Below are 25,136 nucleotides of genomic sequence, written 5' to 3' on the forward strand. Positions count from 1 at the left end.
TTTGCTGGAGAGAAAAGATCCATAAACTGGCATGTCCATATAGTTCATCTGGACATCCCCTGAGAAACCCACTGAGCTGAGACAGGCATGCCATAAAGAGTTTCACCTCAAGCTCTTGTATGGCTTTTGAGTGCATGAGGCCACATTGGTCGCACAACTTTGACTTGTGCATATTCCCCAAGGAAAAAAGCAGATTTCATGAGGGACAAAATGGATATTTATCCATGGCATGAATGAAAGCGTTTAAAGCTTAATTTTTTCGTGGCGACAATGGCCTACTACTGCAAAAACTAGGTTTTTGTAGAAATATGTGACAGAAAGAGCCATTCTCAACCAGTGTCAAAGGATGTGGAAAAAAGGAACTGATGTCAAGACATTGGGGTGACGCTATATAGCTCCAGTAATGTCATATCCAGGGTGGAACCAAAGCAGAGACATAGCCAGACACCACCTACTGGTGCAGGGCAGCTATTGCAATTCACTAGATCCAGGGGATATCCTGGGGATATTCAAAAGGTGGGCAAGTTAAATAGAAGTAACCATCGGAAGAATATAGTAATGCATCAATAAAAATCAATGTTCCTAGCTACACACTCTGTATAAGGCATATGAAGTTCTTCTGAGCACAAATCCTAGTCAAGGTATGTAGATGTCGACTTTATAATAGTACATTTTGAGGTACAACCTAGGAGAGTAACCCCCAGAGCTTTTCATACAGCCTAGCCATCCAGCGATCGCCTGATTGAGTCAATGCTCCTTCTGCCCCTTCTGCATGCCTCCCCAGGCACCTCACCCAAACCATGAACCTCCCTCATCATACACAAGGGAATCAGTCTGTAGTGGGAGGCATTAAGATGCGATGAAATATAGAGAGAGCATCAAAAGATGCAGAAGTAGTATCATTTATCTGTGTGCAAGAAGGAATCTATCAATGTTGCACAAGTGCAGGGGCACCTGCCCATTGTGGCTGCACTTTACCACCCACTGAGGGAAAAGTGGGTATATTTTCCTTGTCTGCAATATGCCAATGGCAGGATTACTATCCCACTGGCGCTAGAGTCTCTGGATATAAAACCAATCCAATAAAAGATTTAAAAGAATATTAATTGTAAAAGCAGGTGTTCTAGGTAAGAAAAAGACAGTTATGTAAAAATCAGGTGCTATAGATGTTAAAGGCAAAATGTTCAGCATTTCCTAGATACAGTAATTCACAGGTCAAAATAAAAGCAGAAGAGAAGAAAAATGGCAGTGCACTGTCAGCAATGCACAGATGGGATCTTCCATCGCAAACACCATCACTTGTTGGCACAGCCACCGCTAGAGCCAATATTTCTGCATTCACACATATTCATCTGTTTCGTTCGCAGACTCGTTACACTTCTTCCAGATTCCCAATCACAACGTCTTAGGTCCTCGATGGTTGTCCATCCGCAACGGTGAAACACAATCCTAACTATAGGTGCGATGTGGGCAACCAATAAGGCTCAGTAAGCCAACCAGGATAGTAAAGTGCTTCTCTATACGTGCTACCAGTTAATGCCTTGTTGTCTTTTTGATGTCTGAAATAAAGATCTTTTTTTTACATTTTCCAGCCACAGTGGGAGCATTTTTTAGCTAGCATTCATGCGCTCTATCATTTCAGGTCAATAGAAACTCACCTTAAAAGGAGCATGTTGTTCCATATGACGTACGAGCTGCGGCTTATGTGCTGCGGTGAAGTCACACACTGTGCACTTAAACTGTTTACCTGCAATGAAATAGAACAGTTTAACTGGTTATCATGGACATATTTCCTATTGAATCAGTATTTAAGTGACAATGAGGTAAGCAGGGGCGGCTCCTCTGCTATGGCGGAGGGTCACCCCCAGCCAGCAGCTATTGCGCAGCAGCTGCAAAACTATTACAAGAAAATGATAATAAACTGTGTTTATTATTGTTTTCTTGAAAACTGGGCGGGGCCACAGGCTGTGAGGGGCAAGGAGGCCGTCTTGGGCTGGCCAAACACACATGCGCACTGGGCTCTCAGCAACACAGGCACTGTGTTGCTGAGATGGAGACAGCAGGCAGACACTTTCACTCTGCCTCGGAGCGCCCTGGCTGGGCGCTACGTCCAATCCTAACGATGCTTTCATGCTGCCAGCAGCATGAAAGCAGCATTAGGATTGGAAGTAGGGCAGGTTGGGAGCCTGTACCTGCACTGCAGTCAAGGACAGAGGATCGGCGCGGCTAGAAATTTAAGTTTATAAAAAATTATATTTTGTGCCTCTCCCCGACCACGCACCACACTGCCCCGCACCTTTTCTCTCCCGCAAGCCGCCAATAATGTTGAGCAGCAGTTATAGCAGGAAGGAAGAGCTTTTTGCGTGGGCGTTGATTCACTAAAATAGCGGCGGCAGTGGAAGGGTCAGCTTCTACAATTCGACCCCAATGACCTCAAACGCTTGGCTTGACTTAATTCACCCAGCAGCCAACTATGATCAGACGAAGACTACGAGAAAGGGCCAAGGGTGGAAAGTACACAGAACCCACTTTACTTTCTGTTCTACTGCTCGATGACCCCCAGACACCATAGTTAGCAGTGGTCAGACAACTGCTCTTAAAAGAGGCTCCACCTACATTAGCAAATGCCCAACTTTTGAAACCAGGGAATTGTGAATCAGGTGCTTTGTTATTTGTATTCTTTTTACATTTGTTTAGGGGTAAGACAATATCCAAGGATAGATCTTGTGCACATAGGCATACACATTACAAGATTGGTACTATCACTGAGACTTGGCACGCATTCCTTATTTCACAAGCAACAAAATGCGGTGAAAACGAATCCCCCTTTTATGTACCAGTGCAAAGCTTCCTTGGCCTGGCACCGAGTGCCAGCTCCGCGTTCATCCCTGAGTGAACACATGCAGTTACCGATGCATGCTTGCCCCACCCAAGAGACTCCGTTTAAAGCAGGGCTAATAACGCTAGAGCCATGGACAATGCCTGGAGTATGAAAATATCTAACAAATGAAGGCCAGGTAGACCTCAAAACTACCGACTTTTAGGAAGCTGTGAAGGACAAATGAGTTTCTATTGCCCTTCGATCTATTATTAGGCGTCAGTGGTGCTTTCATATCGTAACTGCATTAATATCTGTTTTTCATAGACTTTGCTGCACTTGGAAACAAAGCTTGACTGCTTCTGCAGCTTGTCAAATAAATATGGATCGGCTGCAGCTGTACATAATCCACCATCTGCTGTATTGGTCGAAGCTTTCAACAAAAAAGGTGTTTCGAGGATATAGAAAGTTGCTGAAGTCTCTTCACAAGTGCAAACACATCCCAGATGATTTGAGAAGTCAACGTCATTTTTAGCTGATTATTGCTGAATGCGGGACAGACATTTAACCACGTGCAAAAATGGGGTAAACATCGTCCAACAGAGGTATTTGGAAGAAGACAATTATTTACATCATGAAATAAGAACCAAAATAACAAATGTATTTATGAAGGAATGCTTTCTTCTTTACCATTAAAATGTTTTGTTTCACAAAATTGTAACAATGCCAAAAACAGTAGCCCCATAATTTACATATAATTTGCCTTTCCTTGATTCATAATTTGTCTTTCCGTAATTAAGTCAACCCTGATGCATAATTTGGCATTTATGTCGCATAATTCCAGGGGACTGCTACATTTTGAAATGTACGATATTCCCACTGCACACCTATAACTGGAGGTATCATATGCAAGTCGCCACAAGGCTCTCTGGGTTAGCCCCACAGTACAGGTTCGCGGGGGGCGGGGGGGACATTTACATGAACGATTTCTATTGAAACATTCCTAAATCGACGGGCACAGTAGAAAGCAGGGACTTACCATCCACAACGTGCAAGAGCTTGTGACTTTTGAGAGACCCCTTGGACTTGAACTTTTTACCGCACATGTCGCACAGGTGCGTCTTCTCGCTGCAGTGGCGATTCATGTGAGCTTTCAGGTTGCTCTTGCTGCGTGTTGCGTAGTCACACACGGAACACTTGAAAGGCTTCAAGCCTACAAAAAAGTATATTCTATCAATCAGATGAAACGTTATGCAAGAAGGTTGAGAACAGGGACGCAGTGATCTGAACAGTGGGGGATTCACGAGGCAGAAGTCTTATTTAGGCGCAAAATTACCTCAGAAACGTCACTATTTGGAACACATGAAAAGTACATTGCGTTTCTCCTCTCCCCCAACAAAATTCTTTCTGCAAATTGAAAAACATTGCTGCCCTATTATTATGCATCGAACACATTGGAAAATCTGCCGTCTCTCTGCAATCTAATCTCAATCACCACAGGCTCAGCCGTCTCTATTCCCAGTTTTTGAAGGTTATATGATATTGACTGGGCATAAATAGGACACTAGCTCGATTGAATTATGCAGTGTGGGTATAATGAGTGTCGACCCTGGGCTAAGAACACAATTTTCATCAGCTATCATGTGGCCTGCCACTCCTCCAGCCCCTTTTCTAGAGTTGCACCACTTGAGCTGTTCAAATAGGGAGCAGGCGCAATGGGTACCACAAAATATCAGTGTGCTGTATTTAACATACTACATCGAGTCCAACTTTATTTCTCAAAATTACAGTTTTAAAGAAAAAAAAGTCTTTGCTTCAGAACTACAAGGCTCTTTTGTGCAGAAACGTTTTGTGGAATTCATCAGGCCTCTTTTTTCACACTTTTCTTTAATTTATGCTGCTTTGATACACAAAGTCAGAAAAATCTACACAAATCTACAATTTAAGACAATTCTTATAAATGTTTAACATATACAAAACCAAAAAGCGGGTTAGGCGGTCAAGCCCATAAGACATTCTCCAAAGCAAGAGATAAATAGTTAATTTTAACCACCTTGGATACATGATTTTATCAAAACAGGATACATTTCAGAGAAACAACTGCAAAGAGTTGTGCAACCAAACCTATTATATAGCCAAATAATCATACAGGTCACCCTCATCTTGCCGTAGTTGACTGTTGTGCTTCCAATCATTCAGTACTCGCTCTTTAGCCAGTAAGGTATTCATTAACCAATGAGCTCTCATCACTCATCTGTCCTACCAATGATAAATTCATCTCACCATAAGCTAGTAGTCCTTCCGTCAGTCAAAGGTGTATCCACTGCTTGCGAGCCTGTAGCTCAACAACTAATATAGCGCCCCACATTAGCAACGAAACCCTAACTCGCCAGTAGACCTCTCATCCTGTAGCTAGAAGTCATACTTTTGCCAGTATCCGCAGTTGGTAAGTCACCTCCCTATTAGCTGGAAGCCGTTTCCCAATGCCCACTGCATTAGCCAGAAGCCCACACTAGTTAGTACTCCACAAACCAGCAGTCACCACCAAATAGAGATCAAACAGTGCTGATCATAGCCCCTGGTAGTAACAATTATTCATTGTCTTAACCTTCCAGCAGCATTTCTTTACAGAGGCTGGTTCCTCTGACTGAGGCAACAGGTCTACCATTCACTGAGTAAGCTTTAATATTGAAATAAGTTAAGTGGCTAACATGTTTAGATCTCTGCACGAAGGGAAGGTACTGGAGATGCTCTCTTCACTAGAAAAAAAGGCTATTTCAATGATTCATGAGCCTTGAAAACCTAAATGAGCAAATTATTGCTGCCACAGATGAAGATACTGCGGCTAACTCCGGAGTAGAATGAGAGGTTTGGTACTATAAAAAAAAAACTAAAGAAGCCTTTATTGAAACTTAAGCAGCAACCTGCTGAAGAACACAATTCCCTGTTGCTGCAGGGGACAAGCGCTGCAGAGCTTGAAGAATGCTAATGATACAGTTAGTAATTGTACAATGTGTTTGAAGTGTACTAGATATTTTAAGGTGGTAAAGCGAGAACTCTCCACATTTATCATTGCGCAGTACAACGCTCCATCCAAAATCAGATAGATGTGCACCTTACAATAGCTTTTCCCATCTCTGCACCCAAGAATGGTTAAGGTATTACTGGATGCTATGGTGCATGAAGGTAGAGCAACATCTGTGAACAGCCTCTAAAGGCCTCTGTATCCACGTCAGAAAGAAAAGGTGAATAGACTTGTTTTGACATAGGCCTCATAACACAGCAATCTGTTGTCCCTGTCAGACCTCAGTGTTCAGGAAACAGCCCTAACGAAAAAGTCACTTACCTTTGGTAACAATATTTCTGGTGGATGCATATTCTTCCTGCATATTTTTCACATTATGAATTATCATCTTCCAGGCTTCTGGCTGGTCCAGAAACATTTCCCTAGCAAGAGGTCTCCAGTGCCACCAGGTGGCTATATGAGGATGCTGCAGGAACTCCTCCCACAGACATGACAACAAATGTGCTTGCTTCAGTTCCCGGCTTTTTCTGAGTCCAATTAATAAGTGTGAAGAAGAATCAAGAGAGCAACAACAATATTAATGGATAATGCAAAAACACGTTTGCATATCTTGGGATCTAATTAATAATAACTTCACTAACACCTCAAGTGAGTAGGGAGGGACATGGGGAATCTACTGGAAGTTTATTTATCAACTGGAAATAATGTTACTGAAGGGAAGTAAATTTTTCTTCTGATGGGCTAATCTTCCCGCAGAGTCTTCACCTTATGAATAAGTCCCAAAGCAATACCTCCTTGGAAGGTGAGATGGTGTAGTGACTTTTAAATAGTCTGGCTAGCTATGGGGTAAAGGGGCGGGGTGGGGCGTTGGGAACAAAATAAACATTCAATTTACAAAAAATAAAATAAAAACGTACCTGCCTCGCCACTGCTCCTCTTTCCTGGTCACTGGCGGCACAGGCTCCCAGCCTGCCCTGCGACCAATACTAACGCTGCATGAAAGCAGCGTTAGGATTGGCTGGAGCACCCTAGCTGGGCGCTGCCAGGCAAACTGGCAGCCTGTGCCTACTCTCTCCAGCCCGGCAACACAGTACCGCGTTGGAGAGAGCACACTGCGCATGTGTGTTTGGTCGGCCCAGACGGTCGGCCAAACATACATGCGCACTGAAGGGGGTGATTGTGCACTCCCCGTTTATCCCTGTCACCTCCAAGGCCTCCCCCTTTAACAACAGTTTATTATCATTTCATTGTTAAAAGCTTGCAGCAGTTGCTGCTGGTGGAGGGGGGGTGGCGCTCCTCCACCATAGGGGAGGAGCTGCTGCTGCTTTTAAACCCAGAATGATGGAACATAGCTTGAACAAAGTATCTGTCACAGACAAGGCACAGACATGAGGCAGAAGTGCTTGACAAAAATATGCAAAGGTGACTATGTTGCTGTTCAGAAGATATCAGCAATCAGAATAGCTCTGGATAGAACATTGGAAGCAGTCATTCCTCTTGTACAATAGGAAAGAATGTCCTCCAGAAAGTCTTTCTTAGCAAAGACATTAAAGATCTTGAGACACAGGATCAACCATGCGCTTAGTCAATTTCTTGCCCTTAGCTCCAGAGAAGCCCACGAAAAGCTGATCATCCACTCTGCCCTGATGCGTTCAGTCAGTGTAATAAGACACTACACATCTGGGGTCCCACATATGCAGTTGCTCCTTCTCCTTGAGTGGATGTTGAGGAGGGAAGAATTATGGAAGTGTAATAGACTGAACCATACTAAACAGAAACAACTTCAGTTAAGAAGTAAGGACAGATGCAAAGAAACAACTTATTCTGGTAGAAAACATTGAAACGTGCAAACTGATAGGACCAGAACTTCTCCAGCCTTACGAGGTGAAGTTATTGACACAAAAACAACTGTCTTGAGGTAGAGAAGTGAAACTGGGCAACAGTGTATCGGTTCAAACTGGGAGGTCATCAATAAAGTAAAAATAGATTCAAATCCCAGTGGGGAACAAAAAATGGAGGGGAAGGAAATGAGTAAAGCAAACCTTTTAGAAAAAGTGCCATTAGTGATTGATCAGGAAGGCAAATAAAGACAGACATGGCCACCAGTTTGATGTTAACTTTAACCACTCGTAGGCCATGCTGTGAAAGGAAAAATACAAATTGAATGTTTAAAAGGCTAGATCTAGATTTAGGTTGTGGCCTTCTGACTTGCACCACTGAAATAACTTGTTCCCGCATAGAAGGACTATGTGACATCTATGACTTGATTAGGAATGCAAAATGACTCCAATTGGCATGACTCAATATCTACACAAGTACCCACAGTACTAGGGCCTTGAGTTGAAGGACCAGATCATCCCTACAAGAGCAGATGTGCTATGCATGGGAGGGGAAAGGATATTCATACAAGGTCCTCCTCCCACAGTCTAAGACCTGTGCGGATCTTCCTACACCTTCTGCAGTACTTTGGACAGAAGCAGGATTGACAAAAACAAGTACAGCAGACCCTGAGACCAATAGAACTTAATAGCATCAACAAGGGAACCATTCAGAGGGAAGTGTATGAAAAAAACCTGAAGATATTTCCTGGTTTCGGCCTTCGTGAAAAGAATAATGAATCGAACTTTATCTGGAGAAGATCACTGCCATCATTTTGAGCTGTAGCGCCCACTTGTGACCCTCCAAAAAGAGGCCTCAGCCAGAATCCATGCTCACACTGAGGCAGCCTGCCAACTGAGCCATTATCTGGAAGATTCTCAGATGTTGCACTCACTTTCACAAGCAAATCACCTCATGAGATAGAGTCCACAATGCTCTATTGATAAAATGGACAGTATTGGTGTTGTCTGACAGAATCTGAATGTTGCTCCCAGAGATTGAGGAGAGAAATGCCTTAATTGCAAGGTAGACTGCCTGCAGCTGTAGCACATTTATGTAAAACCGCTGCTCCAATGTGGACCAAAAGTCCTGCATTGTCACACTACTCAGATGGGTACTCCAGCTCATCAAGTAGGTGTCTGTGGACACAGCAGCCTGAGCCTGTAAAGGGTTGAATGGTCAACACACCAAAAGGTTGGAGTACTCCATCCACCAGTGCAGATCAGAATGAAAAGAATTGGTAATTGTGCATGAATGGTAAGGCTCCCCAATGATGGAGTTATTGCAACCTCAGACACCACTGTAGGGACCTCATTCACCATCTAGCATGCAGCACAAACTGGATGCATGAGGCTTTAAGGCTGAGCAGATGCAAGAATTGCAGAATGAGGATGAGAACCTACGTCAAAAATATCAGTCAACTCCTGCAAAATGTGACCCTCTAAGGAGGAGGAAAGGCTTTCAAGTGTTCTGTGTAAAGTACCAATATCATGAAGGTGAGCCTCTGTGCAGTTGAGAGGTGAGATTTTTGGCCATTGATAACTAAGCCAAAATCATGTAAAAGTCATTTAAGACTGAAGGGGTTCTTTGACCAGCAACGGGGACTCCGCTTTCACTAGCCAGTGGTCAAACCACAGAAATACCCAGACTCCTGATCGATGTAGTGAAGCTGCCAAAAGTGCCAGCTTCTGTAATAATTGTGGAGGGGAGGCCAATACAAACAGTAGAACTGTGAACTAATAGTGCTGTCATTTTACCGCAAATTTCACCTGTGGACAGGAATAATTAGAATATGGAAAAGAGGTGTCCTTAATATTCAGGTATGTCACCAGTCTCTTTTGCTCAGGGTGAGTATGACTTGGTTCTGGGATAGCCTCTTGCACTTGTCCTGTTGAATGACTGAATGAACAAGTTCAGAAGGTGAGTATCCAGGATGATTCTAAGACCTCTGTCCATCATGAGAACCAAAAAGTAAAGCCAACAGAATCTTGTGCCCTATTCTTCGAGAGACACCACTGCTATGGCCCATTTATTTAACCAGGCAAGGACTTCCATCCCCAGTATTAAGGTGCGTGCCAAACAGTATATTCAGGTGGCGGAAGGGTTGTAAAGAGGTAGGGACAGGGAGGGACAAGAGGGTAGGCCATAGCCCTTGCAGATCAGCTGGAGACTACTACCTGCTGCAGGAAGATGATGATGTGGTTGGAAGAGGAAGTCAGAGTGGCTTCCCAGCAGCATGGCGGGCATAGGATGGGGGAGACGTTAACTGCTGCTGCTGTCGTGCCCTACGTTCACCCCTGTCCAGACAGGTTAAAAAGTTGTCTCTGCTGTACTGCACTTGTAGCAACCAATTTTCCTATATTGTTGGTGAAACTGTCAAGCTAGGAAGTCTAGATCCAGTGCGCAAGCTGCGGCCCTCCTGAATTGAATCAAATGAAATGTATTGTGCCAGTTAATTAAAATAGGTACAAAATAGATATAATACTAAAATAATGAGACAGCATTCAATCACAGTGCATTTACTACTATGTGCTATATATGATGCAAGACCTTGTGCATCCAAATAAGAGATGAAAGGCAGTTTATGAGGTGTTGCAAGTGAGATATCTCCATACAAAAGTTAAAATGTAACAGGCAAGACCGTCACTAAAAACAGATAAAACATTTAAACAAGTAGTTTATGTACAGAGTGGAATGATGCTTCCATGCTTGAGGAATGCTTGCTGCTTTCACTTGCTGTAAAATAGTGGAAAAAATAAAATCAATATACTTCCCAAAATGAGCCGAGTTCATAGGTAATCTGACTGTCAAGCAAAAGTCCAAGGCATCCTTGCAGGTTGAAATGCCCTGCTTTAGAAATAACGGCATCGATAAAGTGAGCCATGGAGCTAAGAATTCAGGGCTACAACAGAGCAGAGGAACCATGGACTCTCTCTCTTATAATTGCAAAACCTGCAAGGACAGGTGCCGCAGTCCAAGCGGAATGGAATTCATTGATAGGAATGCCCATAAGTCTTCCTCATAACATTTTAAAGCTTGGTCTCCTTGCTAAGTGCAGCACCCAAATAGGGTTGCATCTTGGGTCCTTCAAAGGACTTTGTGATTGAAGCTGCATAGATGCAAGATTTGATAGTGTCCAAGTCAGACTTTCTTGAAAGTGCTAAGGACTGTTTCTTCAGGACAGTTTTGATACAAAAGCACAACCGTGAGTTGCAGGCTAGTGTGGAAATACTTGCATTTAAATCTTTCATTGCTCCTCCTAAGTACTGAGACCCTGGGTTGCTCGGTTTTCAGTAGATCCTTGAAGTGCTTTCTTTAAAGCATTCTGTTTTGCTTGCTGAGAAGAATAAAATGTTTGAAAAAGGACGCCTTGAGTTTAAAGTCCTTCCCAGTCTGACCAAATTCCAGATGTAGGAGCTAGGGTCAAGTGTATTTTGGTCGGTGGAAAAGTCTTCTGTAAGTGATGCATTGTATTTTATTGAATAGAGAAGAAAAGTTCCCAGGGTAGGCTTGATGCCCATACAAAAAGGTTGGTAATAACTTTGCCCATGTGACTCAAATGATAACCTCAGCAGATAGGGATACAGCTTGGAATTTAGTTTGGAAAAGGCGAATACAACTCCTGCTGAGTTACCTGTAATATGCTTGAAATGTAACTATGACTTGCCAGTGTTGGAAAACCAAACACCTAGAGAGTTGTAGGATGTTGTCTGTGCAACAGTTAAGTCTCCTAGCCTCCAGCTAAGTTTAGATGTACTCTTGTTTCTCAAAAAGATCATTGCCTTTGTTTTGTCTACGTTGATGACCAGTTTGTTGTCTTAACAGTAGCTATTTAATGTAGTAAGAGAGCGTGGCATGCACTTTTCAGTGTGGTAAAAAATAGGCAGGTCATCAGCATATTTAATCATGGGGAGTATATATGTGTCAGTTCTCAGCAGGATGGAGTTTGCCTTTACCAGTGTGCTGCCCATATCAGCAGTGTAGAGGTTAAATAACATAGGGACTATCACACACCCATGATTTGAGCCGCGATTTATTGTGATTTGGTTTGCCTGAATTAATGCGGACCCAGGTGTCTGAATAAAGGGGGATGATTGCTCTAAGTAGACTGGATTCCTTGTGGCCCCACTGTTTTTGAAAAACACCAAGGAGGAATTGGCTTTTTTTCTGAACAGCCACTCGTCATCAAAGGACATGTCCATGAATATGTTAGACACTGACAGACAATCCAGTTGAATACATGCAAATGTGCCCATATAGCATGAAAATTGAACCCGCAGATCAAGAAATGTGTTTGCAGAGTCCAGGCCACCCTTCAAGATCAGCATGGATAAATCCAAGCTGTCATTAAGAAAGAATGCAAAAGGCTTTTTCATATGATCTGGTAGGCTGGTCACTGTATGTTTTCCCAATGTCTACAAGGCAGGAAGATACCAACCCGTGAGGAAGATGGCATTAGCAGTGCAGACAGCTACATTGCCAGAAGCAATCACTTTTCGGCCCATACAGTCAGGTTTCTTTGACTCTCTGGTGCAAGGAGCTCTGGGAAAGCCATTCTTATTCTACTTCAAGAAGGACTTTTGAACCACAAGAGGTTCCGGTGGCAGGTGAGAGATCAAGAAGTGGGGATCACCTGGGTAAGTCCTAAAAACCTTGTTATCTGTCTATCGAAATGCAGTGCATGATAACAGTTTGTTCCATGCAACCATGACAGGATCCAACAGGACTTCATTGAAAGGAAACAAAGGTTCAGCAATTAAGGAGGAGAGTTTCAAATCTGCCAGAATGTTAGATTTTGATCCTGGAGAGGTATCAGTCTCTTTACTTACTACTATTGTGAATTATGAAACTTCCTCTGATGCAAGGCCAGATGGGTGAGGAATATTTAACTCTAGTGAAGTGTTCAGGTCACTAATATTTTGAAAGTCCAGACATAAGCTAGCATCAGTATTATACGTGGAAAAAGGTTAGCAGCCTCTGAATTATCCTTCTCTGTGTAGCCTCTATACTGCAACATTCTTTATCAGGCACAGAGAGGGCTTCGAAGTCAGAGTTGAAAATCTCGTCCATCCAGGTAAATTTCTCAGCCCTTGAGAGGTGCTGTGCCAAGCGTAGATCATTGGCATTTGGTTTATCACCACACATAATTTCTGATGATGCCAATTGCTTCAAGCATGGCAACACAGTCAGCTCCATGGGTGGCATATGTGGCAGCACTAAAAGAGAATCAAAAGGAGGATGGCCATGTAGCAGGCGCCAGGGCTAAAGCCCGTGGAGGCGCGGTGTTGGGTGGCATCAGGAGTGGAGCGAATGAAGTTACAAGGCCCTCAGGAATGAGCTCCCTTTTGTAGAAAAGAGCCTGTAGGGGGGTGGGGTTTTTCTGAAACACCTGAGCTATAAGAAGACTCTTTATTATTGTTCAGATATTGGTGGTCATACTGAGATCTCTGCCCAGAGGGATTCCCTTGTTTTTTTGCATGAGATGGCACTGAGATGGGAACATGAGAGTAGGTGGGTGTGGGGCAACTAGGATGGGGAGTGTAGAAGTAGGTTGGGGCCAAGTTGGATCACTTGCTAATCATGTTATTTAAGTTTTGAAGAATATTTGTACTACAGGAAGGTCATCTGTCAATGCTGGAGTCGTCTCAGTGTGATACTGGACACTATGAGGGAGATCTGCTTATTGTTGTGAGAGGAGCGACCCAGAGGTTTGACAAGACATGAGGGAGTAATGAGGGTGATTAAATCAATGGGGCAAAGGAGACAACCTTGGGGAATGCCAGACTGTGTCTATCTGAACTGACGAGACCAGAAACCAGGCACCACGTTAATTAAATTTGTTGTATGTTAAACCCATTTAACTACTTCAGTGTTGGAAAAATAACTTTTATTTGTGAATCACTTATTATTCACTTCAGTTAACTGAGGAATAATACGCCTTTATGATTTATTAGTGCATTAAATCCATGTTCTATGATGTGCAGTTGGTCGCTGCAGGGACTCAAGGTAGAATTTGTATTCAGATTGAATTGGTATCAATGAGGAACATGAGAAATCTATATAGCATGTCAGCAGTGCATGTTCTAATAGTGAAGATAAGCATGTGTGTGGGGACTGAACAAATATAAACTTACAAGTGAGGAACAGAAGTTGTATTTACTCCTTGACAAGAAGTCAAATACATATCATGGTGAAAGGGGAGGCAGATATAGGCTCCTCCAAGGAGTACGCCCCACTGATGACATCAAGACATGTTTTAAATCACATATAACAGCCTAGAAAATAATACACAAAAATAATGAATAAAATAACTTAAATAAGCACAATCACTGGAGATTACTCCAGGGAGCATTACAGTATAATGTGTTTTGCTCGTAGTACCATAACAGACAGGCAGGGGACAAAAGGAGCAGTGTGACCTAAACTGCCAAGCACCCCCAGGCCAGTTCTGTTTATGCAGATAGGTGTATGTGCAAAAAAAATGACAAGCAAGTAATTTAATTATTTTATCTTCTAAGTACTTACTATGCAGGGCGACATCCCTTCGGAACCTATGGTGATGAAGGAACCGCAAATGAAGAAAAAAAACTGTACATTTTTAGTACACCTCACAAATCTAACTACCTCTCAGTGCTCAAGTGAGAGGCATGAGGATGGTCAAGGACTCTCACCTGTTCACTGCTGAAGTTTGGATACAAAAATGTCTCCCTGAAATGGTGTGCTTCTAGAATCTCTGTCAGCACTTGCTGACATGAGTAGGATGGAAAACGTAAACATTTTGTTCACATATTTGTTCAATAGGACAGTACAAACACTTCATGATAAAAATGATTTAGAGCATAAGATGTTACCTTCATGGGCCCATATGTGACGCTGGAGGTCTGATCCATTCTTCACAAAATAAAAGTCACAATAGGGGCACTTTGCTGCACGCTTTCCTATAAGGCCCTTTAGCTGAACTCTCTTCCCGATGATCTCGGATATTGTACTGGAAGCGACCTCTGCAGCAAATGGAAGGAAATTCGTATGACTAGGGCAGTTACTGATAGTGCTCATGTAAAATGTACAGTCAAAAGAGAAAGCTGTACTGTGCATGGACTGCAAATATCATGAAAAACTCCTTCTTTCACAAATAATGGTATCAAAAATGTAATATCCCTATTGGTTTTTAGGGCACATGTCAAGTGGTAAAAACTACCAACTAGGTGCACAATAGGGGGACCGTACTGAAACCAGTCAAACCCCACCCCCACCAAGACAACAGACATTACCCTTGTTAACAACAATGCTAGTCACATAAAAATGACCCACGTCTCACTGCCATTTTTGCGTTGGGGAATTTAACCATGGTCATGCCGCATTTATTAGACATCATAAGTACAACATATGAAGTAAAACCACTTTTTAAGTAAAACCATTTTCATGTACAATTTGTATAGTAGGGAGGTTGATGATTTGATACATCTAATACACCAAAACCTCTTAGCAACATTCTCATATTTCTTAAAAACTGTCAGAGGCAATTTTTGACCACCCTGTAGGTCCCCTGTGGCATCACCTAATTCAAATGACTTGGGCCCGGGGAAAAGCCCCCTTGCAGATCCCACGATTAACTGTACTTTCAAGATAGAGGGAGCATGAGTCAGAAAGAAAGCTGGTCCCCTAAAAATAACCATGCATGCCAGAGCCACTGAATATTGGCAATCACCATGGCACCCAAACGGGAAATGGGCCTGGGCAACCGGGGTATACTTTGGTCTCTGGGGGTAGCCACCAGCCCTCCTCAGCATTTCCAGGGACCCGTAGTGGGGTACTCTGTCAGGCTATGGACAATGGCTGTAGAGGTGTAAACAGGCCTTCACTAGAGACAGCGGTACCCTTTTCCCGGGTTGAGCCACTAGCTTAAAAACAACTCCATGAAATTCACCTGCACTAATATTCCTGATGTCAAGGTTGTCCACCTGTTTTGTGGACAAACATGACTCTTCCTCCAGCCCCCACAGACAAGAGTAAAAACACACTCCAAATCTTTCAAGTGACAAAGAATGAGAGGGTGGGTAAAAGGTATTATTGTGCCTCAGGAAGGGAAATACAGCATGGTGTCGGTCGCCAGGGACAGCCAGACAGGATGGAGGCGATCTAATGAGAAAGCCCCTTACTTGACACGTCCTGCCACCCTTGCCTACCACTCAGGGTAACTGGTTAGCGCCCCGCCCCTATCCCTAGTAACCAATGGGTGAGCTGTGCAGGAGAGTGTGCAGGAATTTTAAAAAAATTGGCCACAGTTGGCCCATTGCCATAAATTGGCCCAATCCGGTCTGCACCTATGTCAGGTGCCTGTGAGCCTGCGGTTAGGCCCCAGGTCCAATCTTTGCCAACTCTTTTCTACTTAAAATGAAGGTGTTTAAACATTAGCTTTAAATGTTTTTGTAGGCGCCCAATTGTTTTTTAGGACCACAAAGAAGTACTGCATTAGCAACTAGTAACTACTTCTTCTTATTAAACTTAATTTATTAATGTGTTCAACCAACAGAAAACGATATCCATAGAGTTATGCAACAGACCACAACATTGTAATACAAGTGTAACATTTCTGGCACGGAATCCTAACAGTAAAAGCTTACAATTTAGTCAGGTTCATCTCAGCAGGCTCCAATGACAACTTGTTTCGACACCTGTGTATTAAGAATTGTCGAACCCAGGAAAGTAATTCTGCCCCCACTGTCCACTTCTCCACCATTTCTGCTAACAGTTTCTCTCTGCCGCACTTGAGAACTCCCCACACGCTTGAAAAGCAACACAGAAAAGACTAGATATGGACCCGACACCAGCACAAGACATTAACACCATATAAGACTAAGACGAAACACATCTCCTTTATAGATAATAGACAAAATATTTTTCCAACCTAACAAAGCCATTGCTAGACAAACTCACTAACTTTCCCCTCCAATATGTGTATGTATGTATAATATATATATATATATATATATATATATATATATATATATATATATATATTATATATATTGCTTCCAACTTTCACCCAGAGTTTGGGAGGTTCTTGTTATAGCGGTCCAAGAAGGGCTCCAGTAACCCGAACATGTCTCAAATAAACTCTCCTCACTTGTGAATGTGTTTGCCAATTGCAGATTTAATATTGCAATTGTTTACACTCAACGCATTTCGGCCCTAGCCTTGATCACAGTATGGGGCACCAAACACTTCCTTACATTTAAACTCACCAAACAGTAAAAACCAAAGAGTAAAAACAAAAAACGGGCACAAGAAATTTACAGCCGCTTGCAATAGCCTCAAAGAGATCACCATCTTGGAACGTTTTTTGAGTACTTATGAAATGCCTACCAGACATATACCAACAGAGTTAGAAAACCGCTGTAACAACTGTTAACTCCAATAATTTGTTTAGCAATTATACTTGTTACAAATCACTGTTAATGGGGGCGTGGCCTGATCAGCAAGCATGGCGGATGCGAAAATCTCGCTCCGTCCGGGCCCAGCTTTTATCCTCCATAAGTGGCCCCCGGTGGGGGGCGGTGAAAGGCCATAGTCCTGCGGGAGCTCAGGGTGTACCTGCGGGGGCGATTTGGCCGTCCGGAGCAGTGCCCGTGAGTCGCGGAGGCGCCCAGAGGGCGAGGTGCGGCCCGGCCCGGTGCTGTGCATGTGGCCGGCCTGCGGAGTGGTGTGCCAGGACCGCGCAGATGGGAGCGGCCTCGGGACTGGAGGAGGCCGCCCCCAGAGCGCCTGGGAGCTCAGGAGCTGCGACGGAGCAACGATCGCTGGGCTGCCCGAGGTGACGACGCGGCGGCACGGTGTCCCTGAGTGGCGGATACAACTGAGTAGGGTCGACGGCGAGGGCTGGACTGGCCTTGAGGCACGCCTGGACTTGCGCTTGTCAGTGGCCCCAGAGGAATCGGAGGAGCCGTCCATTGCTGGAGTACCTGTGCGGTGAGTGGCACAGGGCCCCCATGGTGCAGTTGGAGAGCCCCCACCGGGCGGAGATGAGGAGGCGGGACACAGTGCGCTGTTGAGGATACAGGGCGGCCTGGAGTGGGAGGAGGCTGCTGCGTGAGGAACGAATTGAGGCGCACGCCTGTCGTGCCTGTCCCGACTGGGATTGGTGAGGAGCCAGGGCTGGTCGTGACTGGTGAGGCACTTTATGGGACTTATACCCTGGACGGGGAACCGCCTGGGGGGCGCTGTCTGAGGCCTCAGGCTGCTGAATTCTTGGCGGCTGTGCCGTGGTGGAGTAAACCCTCATGAGGGCCCACCGGGAGCCTTCAAAACCAGATGCGGCGGGACGACCACCGCGAACTGTAGTGGCTAAGCTACTCCACTATAGAGACAGAGATATCCTGCTCCAGCGAGCCAGGGAGGCTGGGCCCTTCCGCGTGGACAATGGTACAGTGACCCTTTTCCCGGACTTTACTGCGGAGGTGCAGTCCAGGCTCACTTCTTATGCGGCAGTGAAAAGGGCTGTGAGGAAAGCGGGCATCCAATACTCGCTCCTATTCCCGGCCAGGCGAAGAGTGATTCTGGAGTGGCTGGAGGCGCACATGGTGAAAGGCAACCCCGATGCTCAGTTGGGGCAGTTACACCGGCAAGAGCACAGAAGAGTGCGGTGGAAACGGAACAGATCCCGCCCAAGAACGAGGCCAACGCCAGCACAGAAGGAACTGGACAGATAGGCTACATTGGAGACGGCGACTTCACTGCAACGGGAGACCTCAGCTGATGAGGATAGCAGAGGTGAGTCGGATCACCGATCCCATTAGATGGATTCAGACTCCCATCACTCCGATGCGGCACCACACATCTGTGCTGAGGCTTTCTAAAGGGCACCGGCACCTCACCCGGGGCTTATGCTTGACTATGGGCCCACTGCGGCCACGGTCCCCAGCTTCGATTCTCGACTGCTACTCATTGAATGGCAAGAGCTCTATATGACTCATTGTTATTGGCATGTTTGCTTTGTTTTTACTGGACAACCGGCTGTTGCGGTATTGCCCTGGGAAACGGGAGTTGGGGGTTACGGTTTCCTTATCTTAGAATGCACTGGAGCTTAGTGATCTCAGATCTAACCTTTGCAGTGGTTCGTGAGAGACATGGGGGGGGTGGTGAGAATGGTTGGTCATAGGGGGGTGTGGCCACCCTCTCCCGAACTCATTTATACCAATCGATGGCCATTAAGCTGATAACATGGAGCATTATGGGGATGGGATCTCCTATTAAGCGACACAGGATACTGGCATACCTCAAAAGAAGAGGGGTACATATTGCACTGCTCCAAGAGACGCATCTCACCACTGGGGAAGTAGACAAGTAAAGGCGCAGATGGAGGGGGCAGCTGTTCGCCACCACGTACTCAGCGTTTCCAAGGGGCACTCTGATCTGGGTGAGGGCTGGGGTTCCATTTGAGCCCCTATCTGTGGGCTTAGACCCCGACGGTTGATACGTCCTGGTAGTGGGCAGGCTACAGGGTAGGCTTATGGTGCTGTGCTGTGTGTATGCACCCAATCAGGAGCAGACCCCCTTTTGGCAGACCCTTTCAGGGCACTTGGCCAGCACCACGAGTGGGCGCTTTATGATTGGGTGCTACTTTAACTGCGTACTAGACACTGAAATGGACGTTCCCTTCCGCCCTTGCCTGGGGCGACGACGCAAAAGATGGTGAAATATCTTACTGACTGGTTGACACACTGGGGGTTGGAGGACGTTTGGCTGGTGCAACATCCACGGGATAGGGATTACTCCTTCTACTCTGGACTACATCAGCTCCATACAAGAATAGATCGAGTGCTGTGCACTGGTCCTATCACCCATGAGATAGTAGGCTCCGAATACTTGGGCCATACTCTATCTGACCACAGCCCGTTGCTCATCACTTGGCGGAGTGTCGGGGGGAGAGCGCCTACTCTGTCATGAAGGCTGCAGCCGAGGGCTCTGGAGGACCCGATGTATAGGGAGGGACTCAGATCATACCTCTTGGAGCATATTAGTATTAACAGAGGCTCCACCGCATCACGTGGTAATGAAGGTGGTCTTGAAGGTGGTAATGTATGGCCACTGCCTGGGACAATCAGTAGGGGTTAGACGTACTCTGGTGTGCAAAGTAAATCAACTGGAAAAGGAACTTCATGATAGGGAGGTGGAACAGGGACCAGATTTGACCACGAAGCGTAGACTCCACCAAAGGTGGAACTGTTTCATCAAATGTTGGAACGGTTACGTTGCCATGATTTCCAGCAGCATATGATGTCCATATAAGAAGAAGAGAGCAAATCGAGTAGCCTGGTTGGTGCATACGGAAGGAGGTAGTACCCCGATCACGAGTGTATGGGGGGTGGAGGGGAAGCACGTTTATGGTCCGTCTGAGATAACTGACACCTTTAAAACCTTCTATACATCTCTTTACAGCCAACCTGAGGAGGCACTGCCGCAATCTTTAGACCATCACTTATGGTCCCTCCCAATGGTTTAAGTGCAACCGGAGGATCGGGATCCTCTGGGGGAGCAGCTCACCCTGGAGGAGGTGAAAATGGCTATAGCACAGTTAGCTGCCGGCAGGGCACCAGGTTCCGATGGACTCCCTCTGGAGTTCTTCAAGACTTATGTAGATCTGCTGGCTCCTGTTTTAGTTGATCTCTACGCCGAAGCTTATGATGCAGGTGCCTTGTCTGAGACTCTGCTGGAAGCACTAGTGGTTCCCCTACCTAAGACCAGGTCACGAGAAGCGTCAGTGACCGACTTCAGGCCCTTATCTATGTTGAACTGCGACTTCAAAATCCTTAGTAAAGCCCTAGCTAATAGACTCCTGTCCCATGTTCCTCACCTCATTCATGTGGACCAGAATGGTTTTATACCCAAGCATAAAACCTCTCTCAACCTGAAAAGGCTCTTTACACTTCTACACCTACCACATGGGGAGCATTTCCCCGGGGCCGTGCTGTTATCAGTGGAACTCGAGAAAGCATTTGATTCAGTACAGTGGAATTTCCTGAGGGCAGTGATGGCCTGAATGGGGTTGGGCGAGAACTGGATACGATGGGTTGAGCTCTTGTCCTGTCTCCCAGTGGCGGGTGGGCGGGGTGATATCAACTTCTTATCCAATATTTCGGGGTAACAGACGCAGTTCCGGAGGGAGGGGCGTGGTCGGGGTTGCCATGGGGCCGCGAAGAACACATTATATCACTCTACGTGGATGACCTGCTGATCCATCTACGGGATGGCGTGTTGGGGATTCCTTGGGCTCTCACTCTACTTAAGCAATTTGGTAACTCGTCTGGTCTCCGGTTGAATAGGAGGAAAACATATGTTTTCCCACTCCCACTGACTGAGGGTGCGGATCGTCCCTCCTCCTGTCCAGTGGATATTCCTTGGGCTCCTCGTACCTTTAAATATTTGGGCATACAGGTCTTCCACGACCTGCGTGACCTCGTTGATAGGAATCTTGGCGCAGCGCTCAGATCCCTACGATCATGTGTTGCGTTTTGGCGCTCCTTAAAGCTTTCAATGATGGCCTGCGTGGCGTTGTCCAAAATGATTATGTTACCCCGCCTACTATATTACTTCGCCAACCTCCCAGTGACTATACTGGCGGCCTGGTTTAGGGACCTGAACATGCTCCTTTGGAGGCTTATGCGGGATAGGGGTCGCCAGCGGACGTCCCTCTCCACTCTCCGCTGGCCCACATTAGATGGCGGACTGGCGGTACCAGACTTTGAGCTGTATTATTTGTCGTGTCAACTCCAGTGGGTGGCTAGATGGCTGGCGGGGAGGCAACGGCTTGACCTGACCGCATCCGGTGGAGTGATTCACCCGGATCTCCTCCTGGCCGGCTTGCTCAGCACCAGGGGTGTCTTGCCTAAGCAGATTATTTTGCTGCAGGTGGCTTTCTCCTGCTGGAGATGATGTCTGAAGCGCATGGGAACGACGGTGGCCTATTCCCCTGGGATACCACTGTCTGGAATTCCGTTGGGGATTCGGGGATGCACCTTGATGCAGGGGTGGCTGGAGGTCTGGAACCAGGTGGGAGTGCAGACCTTGGGAGATTTCTTCAGTGAGGGAATCCTGCGCTCCTTCCCAGAGCTTGCAGAGGTCCCAAAGGGGTAATTTTTGACCTATAAGACACTGGTTTTAGCTGTGCGGAGACTAAGGCCTACTGTGAATGTGGAACCAGAAACACATACTATACTGCACCTGTTATTGACGGCGGGGGAGGATTCACACTTGATCACCAGACTGTATGGAGCTCTCACTGCGGCTACTTTACCTTCTTTGCAGATTCTGCGGAAGAAGTGGGAGGAGACAGTGGGCAAAGCTCTGACGGACGTGGAATGGCAAAAAGTGTTAGCGTACCCCCAGAGCGTTTCCAGAAATACACACTTTCGATACATCCAGTATAATTTTGTACATCGAACGTACCTCACTCTGCATAGGCTCGGAGTAATATATAGTGGAGAGCCCAGAGGTTGTCCTAGGTGCGATGCAGTAGACCGGGGTTTCCATCATATGGTTTGGGAGTGTCCTAACATACAAAGAGGTTGGAAGGGAATGCTGGAGGACTTGGGGGCAACCCTTGATACACAATTGAATTTAGGCCCCTGCCTGTGTCTGCTGGGTTTGCATGGGAGGCCAACCTCCAAGAGGGTGGGCAGCAGGTTCCTGGACCTCGTTCTGGTTTTGTTCAGGCGGCGGATCGCCATGGCCTGGAAGTCTCCATTGGGCCCACAGTTGTCAGACTGGAGGCAAGATGTGTTGGTGTGGGCCCAGGCCAAATTACAGGTGCTGCCTAGGGAAGAGGATCAGGGAATTAGGACGCAACCTTTGGCACCACTTTGGAATAAGATATTGGAAGATTGGGAGGCTTGGAGGCAGGAACCAGTGGGGACGCGTGAGAATAGAGAAGGCGAGGTGCCCCTGGAGGGTGGGCGAGGTGCTGCTTAGGACGAGGATGGCAAAGCTGGAGAATACGGCTGGCCGAGTGCAACTGGGATTAGATTACACCACTTTATTGATTGGTGGGCGGGCATCAAACTTGACTCTTCCAGATAACTACCTTAGTTATGCATATATAAAACTTACCCCACTGAGCCACTGCCTATTAAGACAGCGCACAAATTTGTTGTTTGTTTTACTGTTTTTTATTCTTTTTCTTTTGATTATTGACCTAGTTAAAGGTTTATACGGTACTGTTTGAGAAGATGTGGAAACTGACAGACCTCACTATAGAACGACCACTGGAATCGTAAAGGGTTTGGCCAATGTACGGTACATATTGCTGGACTGCATAATGTTTGTGAGGGGGCAGAATGGCTAAGTAATTGTTTATCATCCACTCATATTATAATATATAAATCCGGATGGTCACCCTGCGACGAGGAGCCCACTCATGTACCAACTGTTCTTCACTCACAGAAATGCTAATAAACAAAGTTTAAAAAAGAAAAAGAAAAAAAATACAAATCACTGTTAATAATCACTACCAAATCTCATATTCTTATTCAAATGTCGACATTCATATCACAACGGCATATTTCTCTAACTCAATACAGAGAGATCCATCAATTGTGTCTTTAACCATACACACCCAGTAAGCATCTATGCACTTTAGTCTCACCTTACAGTGCATCACACATGTGAACAGAGAGACATACATTTATATAATTGAGCCGTATATGTACATTCCTGTATTGGAGGTCTATTAGTTTAAAGAAATCAATCTGATGGCATTGGGAGTTTATGTTGATTGTTCTTGTCCTGGCCCTTTCAACCCTAAATCTACCTTCATGCCAGCAATAGAGTGATGCTCTAGATGTGTTTGGAAAAGAGTGTTATCAAAGAGCTAAAGAAATTACGTTACAAACAAGCTGGATGGGGGAGAAGAAATGTGACAGATGAACAAGTCAAAAGTTTAAATAATTTGAGGAGAGATCAATCTATTTGTCATTCGGCAACCGGACAAAGGTGGTAACATGGTGGTTCTGACTAAATAAGATTACATCATGGCGGGTGTATGGCAAATGGGAGACCAGACTTGCTATAGGAAGACTAATGTACAAGAGGTAACAACTGCCAATCTTAATTATGAGACACTACTGGGTGATTGGAGGGATAAAGGACTCCTTGAGTGAGAGGAATATCAATTCATGAGATGTCAGCACTCACGTATTCCAGTATTATATTTACTACCAAAACTACACAAAAATGCTGTGAGACCACCAGGCAGACCTATTGTGTCAGCTATTGGTTCTTTATTAGAGAACACATTTAAATATGTTTATTATTACCTCAGGCCATTTGTTACAGCATTACCGGCCTATGTGAGCGATACAACACACTTTCTCACTCTAATAGAGGAGGTTCACAGGGAGGAAGATTATCTATTAATAACTTTGGATGTGTGCAGTCTATATGCCAATATAAAACATGATTTAGGTATTTCAGCAGTTACGTATTTTTTAAGGGCACATTCCATCTCATTAGTATTACATACTGAAATGACTGGATATGATCACTGTGGAGTTGTCTTATGAAGCAGGCGGTGGGGTGGAATGTCCAAGGTCTATGATGTAATAGATGGAATGTAGGGGGGTGAGCAGATGACGGGGAGAAGTGGAAGGTTGCTTGAGGAAGGAGCTGTGCTGGAGGTGTTGTGTACAAGGCTCATAAAAATAAAGACGAACCAGAAACCATCTTGGCTGAAGTACCATCTTTACACTGGCACCTTCACCCTGGAAATAGTGTCTTTCAGACACCTGATCAAGAGGATCCAAGGCAAGTTTTTTTTTCTTCACTAATAGAACCCCTTGCGTGCTATGGACAAACTAATCTAGTGGCGGTATAAAACTTAAACTGTAATAGCTACAAGAATTTATGTGTTGAACGTAGAGCTCCTCCAGCTTCATTTTAACTGTAAACGCTGAACTTTGATACCTAATATATTAAGCGTTTACTATATGCTTGTACATATGTTTACAAAGCGCCTTAATTAAACTCAACATCTTCGTTCAAGAAACATTGAAGTAACCTCCAACTGCAGCCTTCCGCGCGAGAATGCGTTGTTTGAATTTAGAAGCTCACGTCTTTCCACGCGCCTACACGTTACTGCACATAAAGAGAAACACTGACAGTACTCGGCACAGCAGCGCATTGTTTACATTGCAATAGCACGCGTCTTTCTGCGCGCCAACATGACTGCACATAAGGAGAAACGCTGCAGTACTGCTCGTGGCAGCGCACTGTTTCCTTTTTAAAAGCATGCGTCTTTACGCGCGACGACGCGGTAATTCATGTGGACAATAGCCTTGATGGCTATGTTAATCATTATAAGTTCAGAAAAGCAACATTAAAAGAAGACAATAAAGGAATTTATCATCACCTGAACTGAGAAGC

At 45.2% G+C, this 25,136-nt stretch overlaps 1 protein-coding gene across 2 annotated transcripts in view; it reads right to left on the minus strand.

The window, feature by feature from the left end:
- The window catches only part of ZFAT (zinc finger and AT-hook domain containing), a 645,246-nt gene that overhangs the window by 275,411 nt on the left and 344,699 nt on the right, over positions 1–25,136 (minus strand). For both annotated transcript variants that reach the window (XM_069220790.1, XM_069220791.1), the window contains exons 9-11: positions 14,573–14,722; positions 3,858–4,031; positions 1,659–1,747 (exon numbers count right to left, since the gene is read on the minus strand). In XM_069220790.1, coding sequence (XP_069076891.1) covers positions 1,659–1,747; positions 3,858–4,031; positions 14,573–14,722 — 413 coding nt within the window. The remainder of the gene's footprint in view (positions 1–1,658; positions 1,748–3,857; positions 4,032–14,572; positions 14,723–25,136) is intronic.

The sequence above is a fragment of the Pleurodeles waltl genome, chromosome 2_2, assembly GCF_031143425.1.
Source record: "Pleurodeles waltl isolate 20211129_DDA chromosome 2_2, aPleWal1.hap1.20221129, whole genome shotgun sequence".
Lineage (NCBI taxonomy): Eukaryota > Metazoa > Chordata > Amphibia > Caudata > Salamandridae > Pleurodeles > Pleurodeles waltl.